This window comes from Panthera onca, chromosome C1 (assembly GCF_046562875.1).
Source record: "Panthera onca isolate mPanOnc1 chromosome C1, mPanOnc1 haplotype 2, whole genome shotgun sequence".
NCBI classification, from domain to species: Eukaryota; Metazoa; Chordata; class Mammalia; order Carnivora; family Felidae; genus Panthera; species Panthera onca.
The window spans coordinates 11560128-11585426 of record NC_138346.1 but is presented as its reverse complement, the minus strand read 5'-3'; the positions used below and the strand labels follow the sequence as shown (position 1 = coordinate 11585426).

General features: G+C 38.6%; 1 protein-coding gene across 11 annotated transcripts in view; it reads left to right on the top strand.

Moving 5' to 3' along the window:
* The window catches only part of AGFG1 (ArfGAP with FG repeats 1), a 72770-nt gene that overhangs the window by 26254 nt on the left and 21217 nt on the right, over positions 1-25299 (top strand). For all 11 annotated transcript variants that reach the window (XM_060623979.2, XM_060623978.2, XM_060623976.2 and 8 more), the window contains exons 3-5: positions 16846-16961; positions 20214-20376; positions 21379-21532. In XM_060623979.2, coding sequence (XP_060479962.1) covers positions 16846-16961; positions 20214-20376; positions 21379-21532 — 433 coding nt within the window. The remainder of the gene's footprint in view (positions 1-16845; positions 16962-20213; positions 20377-21378; positions 21533-25299) is intronic.

Sequence of the window (25299 nt, the reverse complement as noted above, 5' to 3'; positions counted from 1 at the left end):
ATGGTTTGTTTGAATCAAGATGCAAGTAAGCTCCACTTACTTGCTGTGAGTGGTTAATATGGGTTTTGAAACTGAACCTGCTGATAAACGGTCAGAAGCTAGATGATCACAGTCTTACCAGGCAACTTCTTGGACTGTATCGCTTGGATTGTGGGATAGAGCCAGGTTTGCATCAGGAGAGTTGGGGCTTCAGATCATTGGGGCTGGATGCCCTGTAATCCGGGGTGAGTCCTGGCCACCTTAAGTCCCTGGGAAGCGTAACAGCTCAGATGACTTTAGACCTAGCAGTCAGACATGCTGCACAAGTGCCCTGTGGTGCACATCTGAGTTCTAGTCCTCCACCTGTGTCTCTTGTGCTTCAGCATCAGCTGCTACTCAGGCTCCTCACGATTGATGTTGAGTCTTACCAGAGCAGGAAGTCTGCTTGGCTTCTAGGACAGCACCTGGCATTCATCTTGGCAACAGAGGATGCCGTCTGGTTGTGGGGTGCTTTATGAACTGGTAAGAAGAAAGTTGAGACAGGCTCTGGGCCCATAGATTTTTGAGGAATTGGTGATGACATCGAAGAGTTCTTGGTTCTGTTTCCGGAAATTAAAGTCATCCTGCACAGGCAGTATCAGCTTTGGGTAGGACTAAGCAAAGGCCACACCCAGCAAGAACTTCTTAGAGATTTAGATGATGTCTTGTCAGTCTTCTACTGGACCATGGGCTCCACCAGCTCCCCAAGGAAAACCTCATACCAGTCTGTGATTCTGGGATCTTTGCAAGGATGGGGTGGTGGTGAGCAGTTACCTTCTGTTGCAGCTGCTGCTGTAGGTCTCACTGCAGGCGAGGGGGGTCTCTGGTAGTGTGAGTGGCTTGCAGGTTGACCTACATGCTGCACTGTCTCTCAGAACCCCTTTTCATGGATGCCCCTGGCAGCATCGTCTCAAAGCCATGGCACAATGGCCAGATCTGCCTGTCTTCTGCCCCCTCCACCTCCCAACTTTATTTGTTTGTTTGTTTGTTTGTTTGTTTTTGAGAGAGAGACAGTGAGACAGAGTACGAGTGGGGGAGGAACAGAGAGAGAGGGAGACACACAATCCGAAGCGGGATCCAAACTCTGAGCTGTCAGCATAGAGCCCAACGCGGGGCTTGAACTCACAGGCTGTGAGATCATGACCTGAGCCGAAGTCGGACGTTTAACCGACTAAGCCACCCAGGCGCCCCCCCCCCCCCAACTTTTTATTATGAAACATTCAAATATACATAAAAGTTGAAAAATTGTGCAGGTATGGTAAACATTGTGCTGTGTTTGCTTTCACACATGTCTGTGTATCCATCCATTAGTTAATTCCACTTAACGTTTCTTACGTTTCAAAGTAAGCCGCAAACATTAGTTCACATCACCCCTTAAATCCTCAGGAGATCGTTAATTGGAATTCAATATTTGTTAAAAATTGAAGTATAATTGACATAGATGGAAATGTAACAATCTTACCTTGGGAAGAGTTTTGATAAATGCATCCCCTTTGGTAACCCAAAGCTCTGCAAAGATAAAGCACATTGACATTTCTTCTTACTTAATGTCTCCCCTCTCCAGAGGCAACCACTGTTTTGATTTTTGTTTGTATTTAATAAAGTGTGCTTTTTGCATAAGACTTCTTGTGAGAGTTGTGCATGTGGCTACATGTAGTTTGTTCCTTTTTTATTACCTACGACTGTTCTATGAATATATCAGAATTTGTTCATTTTTCTTCGTAAGACTGGTTTAGTGAGTATTTTCTTTCAGTCTGTGGCTTTCTCATTTATTTTCTTAGTGTTTTTTTTTTTTTGACAAGCCAAAATTTGTCTTTTTGATGAATTTTATCAGTTTTTAGTTTTATAGTTTCTTCTTTCTCGGCTCTAAAGAAATCTCTGCCTACTGTCATCATCATAATCTCATTTTATTTTAGAAGCTTTGAAAGCTTTAGCTTTTACATCTACATCTATGATCAGTCTCAAATTAATTTTAGTATATGGTGTGCTGGAGGTTGAGGTTCGTATTTTTCTGTGAATATATACAGTTGTTCCAGCTCCATTTGGTAAAAACACTTTCCTCAATGGATTACTTTGGAACCTTTGTCAAATATGAAATGACCATGTAAGTACGAGTATGTTTCAGGGCTCTTTGTTCAGTTTCATTCATTCATTCATTGCCCTTTATGCCAGTAGCATACCGTCTTGAAGTCAGTCTTGAGGTCAGGGAGTGCAAGTCCTCCAATTTCCCTTTTCTTTGAAGATTCCTCTCCATATTGTATATCAGGAGTTGGCAAACTGTGTACCTGCTCCCCGCCCGCCCCCTTCACTCCCCGCGCCAGCCAGATTTGGCCTGTTGCCTGTTTTTAAAAGTCCCACTTGGTGATGTACTGTTGTTTGACATGGAGACCCCCTTCCCCTGTTGGCAGCTTCTGCTACCAAGTGTTAGAATCTTATGTGGGAGTTGATGACTCAGTCATCTTTGGCCAGCTGCTTTAGTTGAGATGACTGGGCTCTTTAGAAGGACAGAAAGAGGAACACTGGGATCTGAATGTCACTGGGGCAGAGAGTGAAAGTGATCACTGGTTATTAAGATTATCTGTTTCTTGTACCCGTTTTGATGAATTGTATTTTTCAAGGAATTTGCCTAAGTTGTCATATTTATTGACAAAGTTAATGAGAGCCTTCTTTTAAATGTGTTTACTAGCTTCTATAATTTTGGGCTTTGTTTTTTCTTCTATTTACTCTGGGTTATTTGCTCTTTCTTTGCTTAAGATAGAACCTAAGATCACTGATTGGAGAGCTTTCTTTTCTAATCTTTTAAAGCAGTAAATTTCTCTCTAACCTCTGTTTTAACTGCTTTGCACAAATTTTGATACGTTGTATTTTATCATTCAGTTTAAAATGTTTTCTAGTTTCCCGTATGATTTCTTCTTTGATCCATGGATTATATAGAAATGATTAATTTCCACATATTTGGAGTTTTTCTAGATCTCTTACTGTATAATCAATTTCTAATTCTGTTTTGTCAGTGAACATTCTCTATATGTTTTCTCAACCCTTTCTTATTTTTTGAGTCCTGTTCTATGTCCAGCACATGGTCTCTCTTGGTGAACGTGCTATGTGCACTTGAAAAGAATGTATTTCTGAAGTTATTGGGTATAGTGTCCTATAAATGTCAGTTATAGGTTGTGATTGATAGTGCTGTTCAGATCTTACAGGTCTGCTTTACTGATTTCGTGTAGGTAATTTATCAGTTAGAGCACTTAACAAATGATTGTGGATTTGTATATTTTTCCCTGTTTTATTGTTTGCTTTATTTATTTTGAAACTTGTTAGGGGCCAATATTTATTATTACTATGTCCTCCTCACAAAGGTGACATTCTGTCATATACAGTCTCTCTCTCTCTCTGGTAATACTTTCTTCTTCTTTGAAAAGAGCATTATCTGATCTTTATATTGTTGTTGCTCTATGGCAATAGGCCATCTTGAAGCTCTTTTTTTTCTAGATATAACTATGATATACACATGTGTGTTTCACGAGCGTGTGTGTGTGTGTGTGTGTGTGTTTATCCTTCCTGGCGTTTGCTAAGCTTCATTAATCTGTGAATTTGTCTTCATCAAAATTATTTTAACATTTTGACCATTTTTTCTTTAGATACTTTTCCAGTTCTAGGATTTACATTTGATTCTTTTCTGTAATTGTTCCCTTTGCTGAGATTTCATAGTTTTATTCATCATAAGCTCTTGCACACGGGGATACAAGTTGCTTTAAATCATTATCTACCAATTCCAAAGTCTTTGTCACATCAGGTGTGTCACTACTGGTTGCTTTTTCTTTTGACTGTGGGTCACACTTTGCTGTTTCTGTGTATATCTAGTGATTTTGGATTATATCCAGAATGCTGGAAATGGTGCATGGTAGAGCGTCTGGATTCTGTCTTGTTCCTTCCAAAAGCGTTGGTTTTGTTTGTTTCTTTTGTTTCCTTTTTACTGTAGCAAATTCTGCTTCTCATGGAAGATACCAGTTAAAATCTCCACTTAGTTCTTTTAGTCTTTAATTGAGTTGGTTTGGAGTCAGCCCCGCACATGCCTAGGTCAAGGGTGAGCCAGAGACCTGGGCAGAGTTTTGTGGCTCCTACTCCCTGATTCTCTCCTTCCTTGGATTTGCTGCTCACTTTCCAGTTTTTGTAGTTGCTGCAACTACTCTGATTGTTACTGACCATGTCTTTAAAAAAAACAGCAAATGCTTAATTTCCTTTCCAACATTCTGTTTGCTTTGGTTGTTCCCTAGTGTCTTCTGGTAGTTTTTATAATGTACATAGAGTTTATAGTCATCTGTTGGAGAGTTGGGTTTTAATGTGAGCTCTTCTGACATTACCAGAAGTGGTACCTGCTTTGCTTGCCTGTTAAATGTTTGTTTTCTAGGAATTTCCCCTCCAGTTGCTTACTCCGGTTCTCTCTCTCTTCCTCTTCCCACCTCCCCTGCCCTCCCCCACTCCCCTTTTCTCGCTTCTCCAGCCCAGTCATTTGTTCAGTAGTTTCCCACTGTTTGGATTTTGCTGATTCGATCCGTATGGTAGTGTCGGTGTTCCTCAGTCATCGTAGTTACCAGTAAATTGGTAGCTGGATCTAGTAGCGTCTTAAGATTCGTGTTTAGTTTGGAAAAAGAGGAAGACCCGGTGTTGCACGGGTTGGGTGTTGTGTTCTTTCATGGAGAGATATTTTGGGGGCACGGTTATGTCAGGGGCTGTTCTTGTAGTTCTCTGTTCCTATATCCATTGATTTGGGGTTGTAAAGTGGTGACTTCAAACTAAGTGATTTTCCAGGTGCGGTCTGGGGTTCTACTGGAGATCCTGGAGACCTTTTCAGGGATTCTGTAAAATCAAACATTTTTAATAGTAGTTTGAAGACCTGATTGGCTGTTTTTACTTTCATTCTCATGAGTGTACGGTGGAGTTTTTCGGAAGTTACATAACATCAAAATGCAGAGGCAGATGAGAAATCCGTTATCTTCTATTTAGTCAAGTATTCATGAAATTTGCAAAGATGTAGAACTTTTTCACTAATATTTTTGGTTTTAGAAAATACAGCTATTTGAATAAAATTTACATTAATGTGCAGTACTTTTATCATTCTTTTTTAAGTACATTAAAACTAGTCATGAATATCAGGTATATAGTGCACATAAACCTATATGTGGTTCTCAATATTTAACTTTTTTCAAAACGAGTTCCAAAACATCTTCCAACAATGACCAGTTACATGTGGTTTTTTTCTAAATATTATGAAATTATTTGATGTGCTTCAGTCTGTTGTAGTTATTCTTACTGGTGGTCAAATTGTTCCCTTTGGACATTGAGATAATCTGTTTTGGAAACCTACTTAAAACTCCCCTCTTCTGCACATCTCATTTTTACTGACAAGAGCTTTGCCTGAATATTCCTTTTCCTTTTTTCTTTTTTTCTTTTCTTTTTGATTAACCTGTGGGCCACCCGTGTACTCACAAATGTTCAAAGAAAACGAAATGTTTTTTTCTTTTCCTCATGATTACTTCACGTAGACTGTGGTATGGATCGGGTTTACTTCCGAGGCTTGTTCTGCACTTGGGCCGCCTAGTCTCTCCGTTCCTCAGCCAGAGGCTACATTCCCAGCCTCAGTCAGCTGCCTGGCAAATGCAGGCTTTGAGTCACCAGGACAACCAGACAATCGAGTGTCCGTACAAATCCATTACTATCGTTAAGCTTTCGGTTGAGTGAAACAATGAGTAGTGTTCCTGTTAGAGGTGATTCACTGGTATTGGTGCGATCCTTAAGCCATCGATAATCCACAAACAGTTCTTATTGCATATTGTGACAAGTAAATACAGTTGTACTTCATATTCAGTTCTGAAGGAAATGTGATTAGGTCACCTTTCCCATTCTGCTCTCTTGCTCAGTACCTTGTTTGTTCTTGTTAATATTCTGGAAAATGTCAAAATTGAAAACTTACTCTGTAGAGAGAAAGAAACGTAAACCTTTGGTTAATCTTTCCTTTTTGGCAGGCTTGCTTATAATATGCATAACTGTCTTTGGGAATGAGAACGCTGTGCTTTAAGATTTATGAAGGCTTCACAAATTAAGTGTAGAGCAATTGGAACCAAGACACTGGTAGGAGTTTTCTACTCCTTTTTAGATAATGATTCTAAAACAAAGAAGTAAAATTCTCTGGGAGGAATTTGTAAACCAAAGAGTAATAAATAGGATTGGCTCCACTTAGACACTAAAAATATATCTCTGTGTTCATAGGCAATCATTTGCAATATAAACTTGGAGTAATTACAACAGTCCGAAACTAGAGTAGGCACAGATCTACAGACTAGATCCTTAGACGTGCTATGATCTTTATATATATTAAGTGTATAAAGTTACTATAAAATAAACACATTTTAGCAGTTAAGTATGGAAGGAATTGGTTATTCAGTAAATGGAAAGTCTGAGTGCTAACTGATGCGGTAGACCAAAATTAATTTCAGAAGTATTTTAGAGTTAAAATTTTAAAGCACAAAGAAAGCAGCAAAAATATAGAAAATGTCTCATAGGATCTCCCTCCAAGATACTTAATCCCAAAGGGAAAAATGGTGACTTTAGCATGAAGAGATCTGGCATATGTCCATTAACATCACCTAGGAATGGGACTGATTGACATCATGTGTCTCCTGATACAATTCACGGAAAAGGATACAACATCACTTAGGTTGTATTCCTTGCCAAAATGCATAACATAAGTTTAGTCATGAGAAAACCTAAATAAAGGAGCATACTACAAAATAATTGGCCTATACGCTTCAAAGATGTCAAGGTCATGAAAGACAAAGACGCTTGTAGGAACTGTTCCAGATTAAAGGCAGCAGGACAGTTCAGATTCTTTACCCGGTGAACCTTTTTTCCTTTTGTTCTAAAGGACACTATTAAGATAATTGGCTAGTCTGTGGATTAGAGAATAATAAAGTGTAAATTTCCTGATTTAGATAGTTTTGCTTACATTTATATAAAAGAATGTCTTTGTTCTTAGGAGGTAGACATTAGGAAGAGAAGGTTCTAAACCATTTAAAGCCTAGAAAAAATTTTATCTAAAGAGAGCATGATAAAGTAAATGTTAACATTAGAGACTGGGTAAAGGGTATATGGGAGTTCTTTTTTACTATACTTGCAACTTTGCTGTAAAACAAATTATTTTATAACTAAAAAACAAACTGAATGGTAGTGTTTAAGGATTGTAAGCTTGAGGGTAGGTAATAAAAAAACATAAGTGATTACTGTAAAATTTAATAGAAAATATAGCTGACTACTTAACATTTGAACGTGTAAGGACTTTATATGCTAAAAGCAATGGAAAACCACAAAGTAAATATTGATAAATTTAACTATCTAAAACTGGGAAGCTTATTAAAGGCAGCATACAAAATTGAAAGAACAATTGTTTTGTTACCCATACAGGGTAATTTACATAGTCATACTAGTTTGAGAAAGGAGGACAATTGATAATCTTACTTGAAACCAATGTGACTTCACTAATACAATAAATTTTATATTTATAAAGCTTTTTATAATTGACAAAGCGTATTCATGAATAACATGTGTGTTTAGGTTTGGGGAGTGCTTACCAAGCTCTCATGCTTTGCTGAAGGAACAAAGGGGGAAGACTCCCTCCCTGCCTTGGAAAAACCACAAAATAAAGACAGAAAACACATAGCTTATTGGACCAGGAATGGACAGCTAACCCTGGGGGCCAGTGACTAATCTGATCCTCCCTCTTATAAGAAACTGAATTAAGGTTCACAGAGGCTGGATTCAAATGATGAATCACTTAAACCAAAAAGACAGGATGTACTTGGGCCATGTGCAGTCTTAACAAGTTAAACAGAAAAAAAAAAAAAAAAAGTGCACTAAGATGAGCAAGAGCAGGCATTTAGACATAGTGTGAGAAGCAAAAGTGATCAACTGTGTGTTTGGGGGGGTGGGGAGGAGAGGGGCTTAGGAAACAGATTCTCAGACTACCTAGGTCCCAAATGGCTTTTTCTGTTTGCAGCTCAGTTTCCCCTAAAGTTTTTGTTTTCTTGGTGTTGCCGTATGCTTCCTTGTTTTATCTGAACGAGCGTGGCTGGGTTTTTTGTTCTTTGCAACCTCTCTGGAACACGATTTGACATTAGAGATGTTAGGTGAAATCAGGCATGGGAGTGTGCTGTGCATTGCGTATCCTGCCCGTTACTAAGTTGCACGGTAAGTTTCTGAATTACAGCTACTGGTCTCCTGCACAAACTGCAGATTCTTGCAAGTAGGTTTTACTGCTCTTACCACTGCATTTAATTTCTCCCTAGTGTTTGAGTATTTGCTGCTTTTATCTCTTCTATTTGTTTGTACTTGTCAGTTATGTAGAAAACAAGTGTCAAATACATTAATCCTTACCTGAAACTTAACTCTGGTACTTTTTCTCCTTTATTCACTAGTGAATGGGTCCATAGAATAAACTGGCCCTTACATAGTCCTCATTCTTGGAAAGTACTTCCTCCAGGGAAAGGCTTCTTTCATGTTAGTTTCATCTCTGTTACTCCCCATACACATTATAAAACCTGCCTCAACAGCAGGCTTTTATTTATTATCCTATTTAAATCGTTATTACTTTTGGGTGCTGGGATGGTATCATAGAACGTCCATGGTTGCAGTTAAAGTCAGGGGTTGGCAGACCTTTTTGGTAAAGGGTCAGATAGTAAATATTAGGTTCTGTGGACTGTACCGTCCTTGTTGTAACTACCCAACAAAGCAGCATAGACAGTAGGTAAACGAGTGGGCGGGACTGTGTCCCAGTGAGACTTCAGCTGCTAACACACACCAAAGGCCAGATATTAGCTTGTGAGGTGTGTTTTGCTAGCAACCTCTGGTCTAGACAGAATGTGAGAATTCGCATCAGTGAATTTATTACTTCTGCATAAATAAGTTAGTATGCTAAGTGTTCTAGGTCAGCCTGTATATTTCAGATGGAACTAAGGGAAAAAAGAATTTCTTGAGTACCTATATTTCAACACTGTTAGGAAGTTGCTTTCGTTCATGTGCTAGGTTATTTTTTTAGTGTCTGTTATGTGTCAGGCTCCGAGAATACAAATAGTGGTGAATCAGAGAAGGTTCCTGCCTCGTGAGTTTTACATTTAGAAGCTGTGAGATAAAGGGCATGAAAATAATATGTTGTAGTAACGTACAGGTGAGGTTTGGTGTGGGAGATGTTGCCCCCCACCGTGGGATGGGCTTTTGAGGGAAGACTTTCTGAGGAGGCCTGTGTGGCCTGGAAAGAGTAATGATAGTAAAGGAGTCTGGAGAGGTAATCAGGGGTTGGCTCCTTTGGGGCCTGAATAGGTGAAGAATTTGATTTTTATGTTAAGGAAGCCATTATAAGGTAGTTTATGCTTAGATTAAAAACAAAAACCCTAAGATTAAATAAATTGGATTTGATGGAAGTCTTGCTCCCTCATGTATCCATTTATATGTCTGGTTCACAAAGGCTCTGGTGCCTTAGTGATCTGCACATAAAGCTTGTGTGTGCCCGTTTTCAGTGAATCAGTTGCATAGGTTCTAATTCTTGCACATTTTTTAAAACCAAATTTTAAGATGGACTATAACATACAGTCTGAAAAAGATACATGGAGAACTGTTTCTCTTGCATGAGGTGTATGGGTAGTGTCTTTTTTTCCCTAAGCGTTATTGATACACATCCTTCAGATAGGCTATAACTGGGAAATACCGATCAGTCTAGAAATATGAGCACAGTCATGCTAATGGAGGCTGGATGAATGTAGGAAATGCTAATAATGTACTTTTCAGTATTTAACTTGGGTCATGACATATATTTGGGATATTTTTCTGATTTTGGATGTTTAGGGCAAATTAAAGCAAAAACCTGATTGTTTTTTCTTTTAGCGCTAAATAATATGTTGCTGTTACATGGTATCTCTCTAGAGAGCTTTTAATTGTATTTCTGTTCGTATTTTTTTCTGTGTAGTTTTTCTTTGTGCTTTCAAAGAGTGGATGTTTGTTACTTGTTCATGAATTTTTCAATTCTGAGGCCTCCAGTTATTTGTTTCTGTATTTTATGGGCAGTACTAGCAAGTGCTGCGATTGTATCTTAGGGAGTCAGTAACCCTCCACCTCTCCACTAAGGAGTGAGGGCAAAATAGTCTGAAATCTGGCTGGATATATGTAGATGGATTTAATGAAAAAAGGTTCTTTAATTCCAGAGCATCTTTCTGTCATTTCCTTCTTTTATTAACTTTATATATTTATTTTGAGAGAGAAGAGAGGCAGAAAGAGCAGGAAAGAGAGAAATCCCAAGCAGGCTCTAGGCTCGAACTCAGAAGCCATGAGATCATGACCTGAGCCAAAATCAAGAGTTGGATGCCCAGCTGACTGAGCCACCCAGGCACCCCCTCCTTTTCTTATTTTTTATCTTTTTACCTAGAGGTTGCAAACAGAGTCCAGTCACAATGTTTATTCTTTATCCTTTTTATGAAAACAAGGGTTTGTCAGAATAAAGGTAAATTGCCACTCACACAAATTTCTGCTTTGTTTTGCTGTCCCTGAGAGGATTAGGAAGCTGTAATCTCTACCCTTATCTATTTTCCTTCTCAAGTCTGGTGCAGCACCCTTTCCTTATCCTTCCTTTTTTTATATGAGCAATTGAGAATTAGTATGGATGTTTCCTATCTTTGGTGTCCGTAATTGAGTTTGTGAAATTGCTTGCACCACATGTATTTATTATCGTGATTTAGGTGCTGTGCTGGATGGCTTCCATCTGCCCTTCTAGCTCTGGTCTTTACCCTGCTCTGGCTCCAGGCTGCTCATTTGTCTGGATACACAGATGGGCCTTCTTGACTCTTGGCTTCCAGTTGGGTTGAGCTGATGGGGGAACATTGTCAAAGCAAGAAAGGAAGGAGGGAGAGGTTAAAATACTTACTTTCTTCTTCCATGTGGGATTTCTTGTCTCCTTTCTGCATCTTTCCATTGAAGGTCAGACTCCCATCAATTAGCCCTCTTCGTCTTAAGGTTACCTCTTCCTCTCCTTCCCCTGCCAGTGGGTGGGGTTGAGCTGTTACGAATGAGGGGGAACCGTATTCTCACGTGTGAGTTCCTTACAACCTGCCTGTGCTTTGTAAATAGTCTATTAAACTTTCTTTCAAATTTTTTGAATTGAGCATGCCACCTGTTTTCTATGGCAACCCTGACTGATACTTTAAAGTATTTTAGATTATGTCAGTGGCTATTTTGATTACAATTCTAAAGTGGATTTGCACTAGAATAAGGAAAAAACTATTTTGAAAATTTCACAGGCTTATTCTTGTTGGCTGATGTGTAATTTTAAAATAAATAAATGATAGGGGCACCTGGGTGGCTCAGTTGGTTGAGCGTCTGACTTCAGTTCAGGTCATGATCTCTTGGTTCGTGAGTTTGAGCCCCGCGTCGGGCTCTGTGCTGACAGCCCAGAGCCTGGACCCTGCTTCAGATTCTGTGTCTCCCTCTCTCTCTCCCCCTCCCCTGCTCACACTCTGTCTCTTCTCTCTCTTTCTCAAAAATAAATATTAAAAAATTGTTTTAAAAAAATGATAAATGAAGTGTGTTTTTCAGCATTACCGGTATATTTATTGAACGCTTAATGTGGCACAACCCATTATTTTAAGCAATGTGGGGAATTCAAAAGTAAATGAGACACATGCGCAGTAATTCAAATATGAGGCAATTGGTAATGAGCCTCATGTAAAACATACAAAGTGCTATAGAAGTTTGGAGGAGGGAGTTGTGTTTTTCTTTTTTTTTAAATCAAGACCACTTTGATTCTGTCTGCAGCAGGATAGTAGGGAGACCCATAGTTTCCTGTGTTCCTGAGGGGACCTACTTCCCAGTGCTTGCTTACCTCATTATTCCATAACCCACCTCTGAGAGTAATAATAACTGGTACTAGTTAAAGTTCATTATGTACCCCTGTTCCGGAATGGAAACCGCCCCCCCTCCCCCCTACTAACTCCTTTAACCCTTCCACCATCCCTGTGAAGCAGGTTCCATTACTAAACAGAATTGGGATTCAAATTCAGGCTGTCTGGTTCCCCTTGTCCAGGCTCTGAACTACCCCAACCATCACATTATTCTATAATTAGAACTGATTATCCACCTCCCTAAAAGAGATTATCAACACCAATTCCGTCATGAGTGCAGTTCTTTCAGATGATGGCTTTTAGGTATCATTCTTGCTCCTCAGTGGTGTTTCTGGTCCCCCAGCACCATGTTTCTCGTGCCAGTAGATTTTGTCACCTGCTGTGGCTTCTTAATGCAGTCATACCCCTCATTCGTTTTAGATTTTAGCCCCTTATGTAATGTCTTTTTTCTCCTTAGTGTTAATCATTTCTTCTAGTCTCACTGTCCGCATAGATAATCCACATGATTATCATAATAATAGATAATTTGGCCTCCTGAATTCCTCGACCTCCTACCTCCAATAATCCTTCATCTTATTTTAGACTTTTTATTTATCAATAACTGAATCACCTCTCAGAGTTCAAGTTGAAGCATCCTGGTCTCTGGCCACCTCCACTTCTCTCTTCCCAGCTCATTCCCTCTTAATTTCTAAATCCCAACAATTGTGGCACAGCCATCAGGACTGCAGCCCACTGAGGCTAAACTTCTTGGCCATCATCCTCACCATATCTTTGTTTTTCTTACCTTAGATTTCATGGTCTGTTATAACCATTCCTTTTTAACTTGTCGTATTTTACCTTGAAAGCCGTCGTCACTCAACTACTTTGTACCTAAATAGGCAGATGAGGCTGGAGGCAAACACAACTATTAAGACTAATTCACTTTACTACTCATCTCCATGAGTCCTCAGTGCTGCTTGCTGTGTTAGTAATTCACTCTCCCACTCTCCTTCAGCTTTGAAAAACTGTTCCTTTTCAGGTGATCCTGTTTATTATTTTACTAACGGAACAAAAGGAACAAAAAGAACTGTATACTTTTCTTTCAGCAAATCTAGAAACCTGAAAGAGCAATTTTAGTAGAATGGTTGAAACAGAAGCCAGCTTTTCAGGGATGAAAATATGAATCGGTCTCAAAGAGATTGACATTGTGTTTTCCCGGATGTGTCCCTGGAACACTGTCTCTGTTAAATGAATCTTGCCCGATACCAGGATTAGTGATTTCATAATTTTGAGAAATAACCGGAAACTGTATGTAGTATATGTATGGAAAGAAAGTTTCCATTTGCTGGCCTAGATTTTACTAACGCACCAGTTTGCAAACTTTGACCAATTTCACAGTCCCCCAAAGGGTTTGCTGAAACACACATTGCTGGGCACCACCCCTTGAGGTTCTGATTTCGTAGATCTTGAGTGGGTCCTGAAAGTTTGCATTTACAAGTTCTTAGGTCACCTTGATGCTGCGGATCCAGGGACTTGGGAAATCCATTTTGAGAGCCGCTTGGCTTAGGTACAACTTAAGCTGACATGAGTGGCAGGTATGGTTAGGATCTTGAGCAATAATAGGAAATAGCTATTATGGGGCAACATAGTGAGAAATAAGAACTAAAGATTTTTCCTGTCAGAGAGCAGGGACAGAGAACTGCAACAGTACAGAAGTTTGAGTGATACCCACTGGCTGCTGCTGTCAGATGCCTGTAAAGTCTACCGCCAAGCACTTCATCTTCGCTTCGCATCCCCGTGATGAATGAGTGCCAAGACAGTAACTCGGGGATGTGTCGTCAGCCCATCTCCTTTTTGTTTGTATGTTTATTTGTTCACTGTTTGTTTTCAGTTAGAAAAAGTTACATATGGGTGGCTCAGTCGGTTGAGCGTCCGACTTGATTTTGGCTTGAGTCACGATCTTGTGATTTGTGAATTCCGAGCCCCACTTCAGGCCCTGTGCTCACTGCACAGAGCCTGCTTGGGGTTCTCTCTCTCCTTTCTCTGCCCCTGCCCTGTGCTTGCGTGCACTCTCTTTCTCTCTCTCTAAATAAATGAACTTAAAAAAAAAAAAAAAAAGTTGTATATGATAGTTCTTAGGAATTTTTAGCGCGCAAAGACTAAATGTCATGAAGTGTCCTGAACTAATTGTGTCAGTTACGGTTAATAATTCTTTGGCTTTGGGCAAATAATTACCATGTCTGTTGTTTTCTCATTTGGGACTTTTTGAGAGAGAAGAACTAGAAACTTCCAATCCCTCCTTTATAAATGTAATTGCATAGCCACAGAATCTTTCAAAATTAAATTTTCGGAGAATCATCAGTCAGGTTTCTAAGGAGAGTCCCATGTGGTTCTTTTTAAGTTGCTAAATAGTCAGTGGGGAAACTGGCCCTGTACAGGGTTGACAGCATTTCTGGCAGTAAGTTGCATTACCATTTCTGGGTGTACTTCTTGGGCTTTGCCACTGTACTGCTTTGTGCCTTAGCCTAGGGCTCATGTGTGTCACCTACACTGCCTTAATGATGTTACAGTATCTGCACTGAGCCTGGAGTAGGAGGGAAAACAAGAAAACAAGAAAAATTGTTTTGAAGCATGATTGGGGTACGGAGAGAGGAAGAGGGCAAGTCCTTCTTCTGGTTCTTCTTTCTCTCTTTGCCATTTCAGTGAGCAGGTACGATTGAGAGGAATGCTGCTTTTTATTTATTCTCTGATTCCTCGAGTTTTGGGGGGCTTTTTGAAGCTGGATACTGTGTGCTTTTCACAGTGTCATAATTGGTTAATTTTTTAAATGATACAAGTTTGGAAGCTTGTGGACTGGTTTCTTATAGCTTTACTGAGGAATAATTAATTACAATAACTTGGATATATTCAGAGTGTACAATTTTGATGAGTTTTGACCTATGTGAAACCATCACTATAGTAATAGGACAGCATACATTTTCATTATCGCGAAGAATTTTTTTGTGCCCGTTTGTAATGTTTGCACTAATCTGCTTTCTGTCACTATAGATAAAGTTGTGCTTTGTAAAAGTTAAATGAGGGGGGGTCATACAGTATGTACTTTGGAGAGGAATCTGACTTCTCCACATGTAGTTGCTTGTATCAATAGTTTATTCCTTTTCATTGCTGAAGAGTATCCTGTTTGGATATTCTAAAATTGATCCATTCAACCTGTTGATGAACCCATTTGGGTTGTTTTCACTTTGGAGTTATTATCATTTGTAAAGCTGCTGTGAACATTGGTGTACAAATCTGAGTGTAGACAGGTTTTTTCTTTCTGTTGGGTAAATAACTTAGAAGGCATGGCTGGGTTATATGGTAGGTGTATATTTAACTTTTAAGTAACTGTAAACTGTCTTCCGGAGTGATTGTACCTTTTTAACCTTCTTGAGAGTTCCAGTTGTTCCAAACACATGATATGGTCTTTTTATTTTGGGCCTTTTAGTGGTATCTGTGGGTGCCTGTGTAGTGGGTCTCAGTGCTGATACTGGGCTGCTGTGTATATCTTTCATGAGGTGTCTGTTCATCTTCCCTGCCCACTCTTACTGGTTTTTTATAGTTGAGTTTTAAGAATTTTTAAATGTATTTTGGATTCAAGTTGCTTTAAGTTCCTATCACGTTAGATCACAAAATCTTAACACATTTTGCAAATACTTTTTATCAGTTGGCTTCCCTTTTCATTTTTTCTTTTTAAGTCTTTTGCAGAGCGATAGTTTTGGGTTGTTTTTTTTTTTAAGATTTTTTAAGTAATCTCTACACGTGACACGGGACTCGAACTCACAACCCCAAGATCGAGAGTCATATGCTCTACTGACTGAGCCATTGAGGTGCCCTGAAGACCAAGTTTTATTTTTATTTATTTATTTTAACTTATTTTTATTTTTTTATTTTAGAGTGTGAGTGGGGCAGAGGGAGGGAGAGAGAAAGAGAGAGAGAGAGAGAGAGAGAGAGAGAGAATATCTTAAGCATTAAGAATATCTAAGCACAGAGCCAGACTTGGGGCTTGATCCCACAACCCTGGGATCATGGCCTGAGCCGAAATTGAGTTAGACACTCAACCGACTGAGCCACCCAGGCACCCCCAAGAAGAGTAGCTTTAAATTTTGAAGTCCATGTTATTAATTTTTTTCTTTATAGTTCTCTGCTCTTTGTGTTCTGTTTGAGTTCTGCATCATTTCATTTCTTTGGTTTTTTTCTAAAATGTTAAATATCTTAGATTCTTATTTTTTAGCCATTAGTGGGAAAAAGCATGGGAGGTACTTATAAAGCTAGAGTTGTATCTGCCTTGTGTTTTTGTTATTATTATTATTGTACTTTAAGCTCAAATTATGTATGATTCTAGTACTTTTTATTTGTTTTTGTTGTTGTTGTAGATTTTTTTTGTTTTTTTGAGTAACCTCTTCATCCAACATGGGGCTCAAACTCACAACCCCAAGATCAAGAGTCACATGCTCTACGAACTGAGCCAGCCAAAGCGCCCCTATTTTGGTTGATTTTTAAATTTGTCAAAGATCCATGAAATTGCTCCTGGTCTAATTCCTCTGTTTTATGGGGTGAGGGAACTGAGGTTTATCAAGGTAACACAACTTTGCTCATGGCTTACAGTTTAAGATCATTCCAAGACCAAAAAGGCCCAGATCCATTCAAATCCCATTTCCCTGTGAGGTGTTATTCTTTATGATGCTGTTGCTAAGATTTTACTGCATACTGGAATATATTAAAATAAATTTAGTTCATTCTTTGTGGTAATATTCTCATTGAAAGCAGTGGTATTAAGTAGGTTAGCTTTTTGAAAGAATCATAATTTTCCCTTAAAATTTCATTAAGTGAAGATGTTGAATTTAACACTTTTGTTTTTTAATTCTTTCCAAAGGTCTGTAAACAGATTTGGCTAGGATTATTTGATGATAGATCTTCAGCAATTCCAGACTTCAGGGATCCACAAAAAGTGAAAGAGTTCCTACAAGAAAAGTATGAAAAGAAAAGATGGTGAGTGAATAGTTTGTATTTAGAACAAAGGCTCCCAAAAATCACATTAATTATGGGTAAGATTAATCTGACATAAGGAAGGAAGGAAGGATGGAAAGAAAGAGATAGTTATATAGGAAATAAGGAAATAGGTATGTAGGTAGATAGATACTCCTTATATTTGGGCATTTTATTGGATTTGGTTTCGAAAAGCCTTGACTCTACTTAAGTCATCTGTGCCCAGCAGCAGCCGGTTCCTTATTCCCAGGCCTCCTACCCTTTTTGGAAAGCGAAGGATCCTTCCTTCTAATCCTTCTCTAGCCCTGCTAGCTTCTCAAGACATTCTAGTTTCATATAGCCTCTTTTCTTAAAATCTTCATTCATTTTGCAAGTATTTATTTAGTATCTTTTATATACTAAGCAGTATGCTAAAGCTCTTGTGTAGTAATCCATCCACATAATTGCATTTTGTGGTAGGTCTTTGCCCAAAATATCCTCACTTCTCACCCAAGAAATGATTTTACTCCCTGGTTAAGAAGAGAGCGTTTATGCTCCCCTAACTAAATCCATCAGATGTCAATTTTTAAAAAGAAGTTAAAACAGGTTGGACATATGGCTAGTACAGCCCTTTAAAAAGCATAGCAGGAAATGTGTCTGTAAAGCTACTGTTCAACTACCTTGGACTCTTCATGTTTAGTTATATGAGCACGATTTAATTCAATTTATTAAGACCTATTATTCAGTAGTGTATATTTCCTTCTTGGGGGCTTAAGAAAATAAAGGAGAGAGTCACAATAGAGGGAATAGATAAGGTGGAAGTGAATGGCTTAACCCCGGGAATACTGAAGGACTACTTGGCTGTGGGTTATAGGTGAGATATCTCCGCCTTCATTCAGTGAGCAACAGAGAGAAGTTGCTTTAATTCGTTTCCTCTGCAAACTCTGTATTCTTAACTGTTCTCGAAAGGAGACTTCTTTTTGCCAGGCAGGATCAGCTGTAGCGCAGGCTACATTTAGCAGCACTAGGTAGTGTTAGGTATGAATGCAGATAAAAGCATGCTCGTAAAATTTTAGTTCAAGAAAGAAGAAAATCTTTGAGGGTGGGCTGATAGTAGAAACACGGTGGCATAAAGGAGTCTCTTAAAATGAAGTATGTGATTAACTTTCTGTCCTTTCAGTTCTTAATTTCCAAGACCTTGTATCCTATACTAAGACCTTTCTCCATACATAGCTATAGCCTAATTTTTTATTTTCCCAACAGTTTTACCAACTCAGCAAGTTAGTTTGAATAGAACTTAGCTAAGATTTTACATAGTTTATCTTCATTTAGCAAAAGAAAGTGTGTATGAGTAAGAGTTGTTAGATTTAAAACCATAAATTTCCATCCCTTGCATTTATAATGATGATGATGGTCGTGATGATGATAAATTATTAATTCAAACTATAACTCAAGTAACTGTAAACCTCAAATAATTACAATTTGTGTTATTTTTCTGTCCTGAGAAACAGGATAGTAATAGCAAGAATAATACAGTTACAAACTTGAATGCTCGGCATGTAGAGGGAGTGACCAGCATTCAGGTGGACCAGGTTCTGTGGATTTTAAGCACTTGCACATACCTGTGACATGTAACGAGAGAGCAGTGCAGTGGGTTTTTAACATGATATAAGCACTGTCCAAATGCAGTCTCCCTGAAAATCCTCAGTCCAGGCAACTGTATTTAAAACATTGAGACTATTGTTGTCGTAGATCTAAAGGGGTTTTGAGATTGTATGACCAGTTTTCAAACTCACTTCCTGTGCAATACAAGCTTCACTTCTTTACTTTTAGTCAGGTGAGTGTTTTGAACTAAATACAATTATCTGGTTTTATCCTTTGGTAAGACTTGACTGTGCTCAAAAATTGATCCCATCAGTGAATATACCAAGTTACGGCAAAGCAGTTGTATTGTTTGTCACTGTCATAGAATTGAAAATAGCTAACACTTGTGTAGCTAATACATGTGTACCAGGAACTGTTGTAAGTACTTGAAAAATAAATGTTAACTCAGTTATACCTCATAGCAACCATGTCTCCATTTTATAGATGAAAACTCGGAGGCACAAAGGGTTGGGGTAGTTTGCCCTAGGTTTCATAGCTAGGTTTCCAGGGGTAGAGCTGGAACTTTAACTCTGTCTTTAGAACACGTAGGTGCTCCTTAACCACTTTGTTTTCCTGTGTCCCCTAAGTGATCTCGGGGTGGTGTTGGGGAGAAGGGCAGGGTGGGACAAAACCCAGAAATAGAACAAAAACTCTTACGTGATCCTAGCTCTGGAGATTAGCGTTGCCAGTGTTTGGGCATTATGTTCTTACTGCCTCTCTTTAGTTTTCTTCACTCTCTTCCTCCGGTAAATCCTGTACTTACGCGAATGAGATCAAACCTGAAAGACCCTGGAAGTCTTAGGGACATCTTTCCTTGTCCAAACAGAGTGGCTATGCAGTATTCTATTATACAGATGTTAGCATAATCTGCTGAATCTGTTGAATATTTCTCTCCTGATGAATGTTTGATATGTGGCCAGTTCTTTGAAATTATAAAGAGTGCTGTGATAACATGCATGTACATGTATCTGTGTGCACCTATCCAATTAATCCCTAAGGATGAGTTTCTGGAAGTTGTACTGCTGAGATACAACATACCTATTTCTGTATTTTAGCGGGCAGTTACAAAATTTAAAAATTTATGCTCAGAGCAAATGTGAATGATATATTAATTTGCATTTTTATTAGGTTGCAAGTGTTTTCATTTCTGTGTCTCCATTTGGGAATTGTTTCTGCTTATTTAGAAATTGAGTTGTTGATCTTATTCTTCTAGATTTGTAATAGACCTTTGTATTTTAGACTACTAACTGTAATGTAATAGATGTTTTCTCTTTATTTTGCTCTCTTCCCAAATGTTATTCATGATCTTATACTTTAGTTGTTAAAAAGTAGAGTTTTAACTGTTCATCATGATTAACTATAGGCCCTCTGTTGTTAAAAAAGTTATTTATGATATATATTTTTTTAGAAAAATTATAAGTAAATAATTGAAACAAGTTTTGCACATAGTCTGTATCAGCCTGTCTGAGTACTTCAATTAAGTGCAGTCTTAAGCTGTCAATTCTAAGAGGGTTTTGAAATAAGAGTAATGTCGACATAGTCTGACAAGAAATTAAAATTAAGTTTATCATGTTTTAGTATTCCCTGCAGTTTTCTCGGTTAAGTGCCTGTTGAATTTTTCATATGTTTTAGGTATGTCCCTCCAGAACAAGCCAAGGTGGTGGCATCAGTTCATGCGTCTATTTCAGGGTCGTCTGCCAGTAGCACGAGCAGCACGCCTGAGGTCAAACCCCTGAAGTCTCTTTTAGGAGACTCAGCACCAGCACTGCACTTAAACAAGGGCACACCTAGTCAGGTGAGTGGTCTCCCATCTTCGCAGAGACTTCTGCTCCAGGAGGATTGAGTATCATGGACTTGAGAATTCTTTAGGACAGTAGCTTTATGTCCTAGTGGTCATATACAGCAAGCTAGTGGTTCAGATAGTGCATTCAGAGAGTCTTGGTTAAGTGGTTGGGATGTGCATATTTTTGCTCTTTTTGCTCGAGTTTCTTTGAATGCTCCACAGGTTTGCAAAGGTACACAGAACACTGTTAATAGCTGTCTGTCCTATAGCTACATTTAGTGAAACAGGACTCTGGGGACCATCAGAGTTAGAACAGTATAGGCTCTGTGATGTCCTTTTACAAGAAAGGATTTCTTAAGTAGTAGAACTTTTCCCCTGCCTCATTGTGAAGCATGCTTATCATCGAAACACAGGTGGCTTTGCATTACATGCCTTATTTTAAAAAACTAAACGGGCTGAAGGCTTTTTAGAAGTTGGTGAAAAAGCTTGTGCTTCTGCACTTTGTGACAGTTTTCTGAGCTGTGACCGGTTTGTTGATCTGGCACGACAGCGTTTGTCCTACACAAGAATGGTTCTGAGGCACAGTACTGTTGGAATTCAAGTCCACCCCTTTTACTGATGCATACGAGGACATCTGGATAAAATTGCTCAGTTGTCACAAGAGGTTTGAGTGAAAGCTGAAGAGAAAGGCACTGTGCCCACATAGAAAGGATGTGTTCTGTGAAAGTCTTATTATTGCTCTCCTAGCAGGACGTCTCGCTTGTGTTCTGAGGTGTAACAGCTGTTACAATACAGCGTTTCTTTGTCTTTGACTCTGTATTTAAAATTGAGAGATGATTTGGGAATAGATGTGGAAAATTGGTGCTTTTCAAAAAATACCAAGGTATTCAAAACTACAAATAAAAGATTATGTAATCTTTCAACTGCCTTTTAAGCTTGGTGAATTGGAAAGAGTGTTACAAAAATGTGGCAGAACTGACTGGAAGCTCTGTATCGTTAATGTGTGGTGTGCAGTCCCCTGTCGTAGGTCGCTCTCAAGGGCAGCAGCAGGAAAAGAAGCAGTTTGACCTTTTAAGTGATCTTGGCTCAGACATCTTTGCTGCTCCAGCGCCTCAGTCAACGGCCACAGCCAATTTTGCTAACTTTGCACATTTCAACAGTCATGCCGGTAAGTGTTTGTTCTCGACAGCTTTTTGCCAGGCACGTGTATTTAGCACCAAGAGACATCCATTCTTTTGAAAACTGAAATATCGGTAAATGTGTTCTGTTGAGGGTGTGGGCCCTCATGGCTGTTGAGCTGTCCTTATGTGACTGTGTGGCCGCGGCCTTTTTAATCCCAGAAGAGATTATACTTAATGCCACATGCTGACATGACCTCTTTCCAAAGAAAAATGAAAAGACTTCTCAATATTTTTTGCTTACCCTTTTAATGTGGAGAATTGCAAATATTCAAACATGACAATATAACCCTCGTGTATTCATTGCTCATGGCTAATCTGGTTTCATTTCTCATTCTTCTCATTTCCTCCTCTTCTACTCTTTCGAAGCAATTTTAGACATAAGAGTTTATCCCTAAATATTTTGTATTTATAAAACAGAAGAACTTTGTTAAACATCACCATTGTAGTGGTATCACTCCCTTAAATAATAGCAGTAACAATAATTATTCATTAGTCACTACTTAAGACTTTCTATTCCACTTCAGACGGACACACACACACACACACACACACACAGTTTATTCAAATCAGGTCTACATGCTACAGTTGTGAGCTACATCACTTACTCTGTGGGTACTTCCTCCATCCCATTTTTCTCCTCTGCAATTTATTTGTTAAGAAATCTGGTTATTTGTCCTGTGGAGTTTTTAGCAGTCTGAATTTGTTGATTGCACCACTGTGGGGTCCCTTAACAGGTTCCTCTGTCCTCCGTATTTTCTGTAAATTGATAGTTGGATCTAGATGCGTCATCCATCACAGGTTCTTTTCTTGAAGGGGGCAAGCCTGCCACTTAAGATTTAAGCACATAATACCAATCGTTTCTGTTTCTATAATGTGAGCTGTTGATGCTCAGTGCCTGGATTCATTATGCAAAATGTTGATATTCTGAATTTAGCATCCCTTCATTTATGAGTTGAAATACTTCTTTAAAAATCTTTGATTACCCAATGGTATAGTTAGTATGTGTTAGTATAATATGTTAGTATAATAGAAAGTTAATATGTGATTGATTCTGGCCACATATCAGAATGAGTTGATTCCCTACCACATTTTAATGGTGATCTGTTTTTTTTTTCTTTCGTATCATTATGAATTCATAGATTTAACATTTGCTACATCTCAAATCTGTTGTCATTATTATCTTTATTTTTTAAATGTTTATTGATTTTTGAGAGAGCACAGTGGGGGAGGGGCAGACAGAGAGATGGAGGGAGACACAGAATCTGAAGCAGGCTCCAGGCTCCAAACTGTCAGCACAGAGCCTGATGTGGGGCTTGAACTCATGAACCATTAGATCATGACCTGAGCTGAAGTTGGGTGATAAACCTACTGAGCCACTCAGGTGCCTGCCCCCATTATTATCTTTATTAATTCTCAAACTATGTCATCTTTAGAGTAGCAATATCTTTAGGTTGGCTGTAGCAGATGTAACTTCTTTTTTACTCTCAGATTTAACATGTTTGTTACAGGGGCGCCTGGGTGGCTCAGTCGGTTAAGCGTCCGACTTCGGCTCAGGTCATGATCTCGCGGTCCGTGAGTTCAAGCTCCACGTTGGGCTCTGTGCTGACCGCTCAGAACCTGGAGCCCTGGAGCCTGTTTCAGATTCTGTGTCTCCCTCTCTCTCTGACCCTCCCCTGTTTATGCTGTGTCTCTCTCTGTCTCAAAAATAAAAAACGTTAAAAAAATTTTTTTTTAATATGTTTGTTACAAAGAGCTTAATGCACTTCACCAGAAATTAGAAATTATGGAGTTTTATTTGTGAATGAATGTAAAAACCTTGCAGTTACCTAGGTAATATTTAAAAATTATTATTTAAGTATAGATGTAGTCATTGGTGTCTCTAATTGTAATAGTAACTAATTGTAATGGACAGAGAAATGGCATAATGTAGTGAAAAGAATGGGCTTTGGAGTTAGAATGAGTCCTTATAGTTGTTTGTTTATGCTTTGTTCTACTTTTTTATAAGGTCTGGTGTAAATGATCTAAAAGCCTACATTGTATTTATATCAGAGATATGTATGAAATACCTTTTGGATGCCAGTAAGCTTTGATGTGCATGTCATAGAAAGTTTATCTAGTATGCATTTGTGAACGGTTGAGTAAGCATCAAACCAAATGTAGAGAGCACTAAAATTAAGAATTAGGTCACTTGTGGCCATTTTATTTGACCATTTGAAACTTTGCTTTATATTTTTGCATGTATGTATAGGGGTATTGGCTAATGTTTATTATTTCTTTGTCTCTGATTTTCTTAACTTTAATTATATAATCAAGAAACACTCAGGACTATCTTTCTAAAACATGTATTTCACTATTTAATGCACATAGCAGAAACCAGTACTTACAGAATTGATTTCCTGTTTGTATTTTTGAACTTATTTTACCTTCTTTTACTCACCTGTGAGATTGTGATGCTGTCCCTTCTTTTTCTTTCAATTTGAGGACTTGGTTTATAGTTGGATCATGATGGTATAAAGTGAATCATATATATATATGTATACTCACACACACACACACACACACACACACACAAAATGTACTGTTTAAGATAGTTTGAAAAATTACGGAAAAGCTGCTCTTCGGCCACATTTCTTTCTAGCAAGCATTAAAGGAACTTTTCTTTTAAATATTCGAGTATTTTCTAAGGGTGTACTGTGGAAGAAAATTACGCTGTAAATTATATATGTTTGTATGTTGCATGTGTTTGATTTAAAAGGGGATTGTAGGGTGGAGAGGATCTCTTTCTTAGCAAAGATTATGCTGAGGAGGGTAAGAAGTCAGGAAGCTGAAGTTGTTGGGCCTGTGGTAGGTTTCCCTTCTCCTGTGTTAGCCGAGCAGCGAAACATCCAGGAAACCTGGAGAGACTCTTTCCCTTCACCTTCCAGGTGGGCAGCCAGGCTCCTCTGACCGCACAGGAGTCTCAGCTCTCTGTTCCCACCTGTTGTTTTTGAATGCTGGCAAAAGGAGCTGGAGAACCAATGAATGTAGAGGGGACCTTCTGTAATTCATGAATAGTTTTCATTTATCTCAGTTTTACACTTGCTGAAATAGGATTTGAAATGACTGATAAGTAAGTACCAAGCTCTTTTGTACATTTTCAGCTTATTTCATGTTTCCCTTGTGTGTTTTTTTGTCTTTAAATGCAATTTGTGAATATTCACCATTCAGGGAATTAATGCTGTACTCTTCCTTGTAGACTTGTTAGCCAGGCGTGTTTATACGCGTCTACACTGCAGCTGCACGGACTACTTTGTGCCATGATGGCACGCGTCCTTATCAGTAACTCCCTTGGAATTCTCTTTGAAAACAATAGCCATTATTTAATTGTAGAATATGTTAAAAAAAGAAAGAAAAGAAACCTATAATTTTATCAGATTGATAGAGGAAGTAGATCTTAACAATTTGGTCTCTTTTCCACATGTGGTGGAGGTGGTAGGAAAGATGAGTCTGTGAGGCTTTTACTAGTCATGTCGATTAGATCAGGTGGCCTAAGAGGAGTTAGTTTTTTCAGCCTGAAGTTCTTATTTACGAATGCACACTCAAGTCAGCTTTTTTTTTTTAAACTTCATTGGATTCAAGAAGAATAAAATATATACACATACTGCAAGAAGAAGCTAATAGAGTTAGTCATTTATCTCCTCTTTTTCCATTCTTTGTCTTTTTCTCCAGCCTTTGCAAGAACCCTGAATCTTTATTTTTCTGTGTATGGTTCACA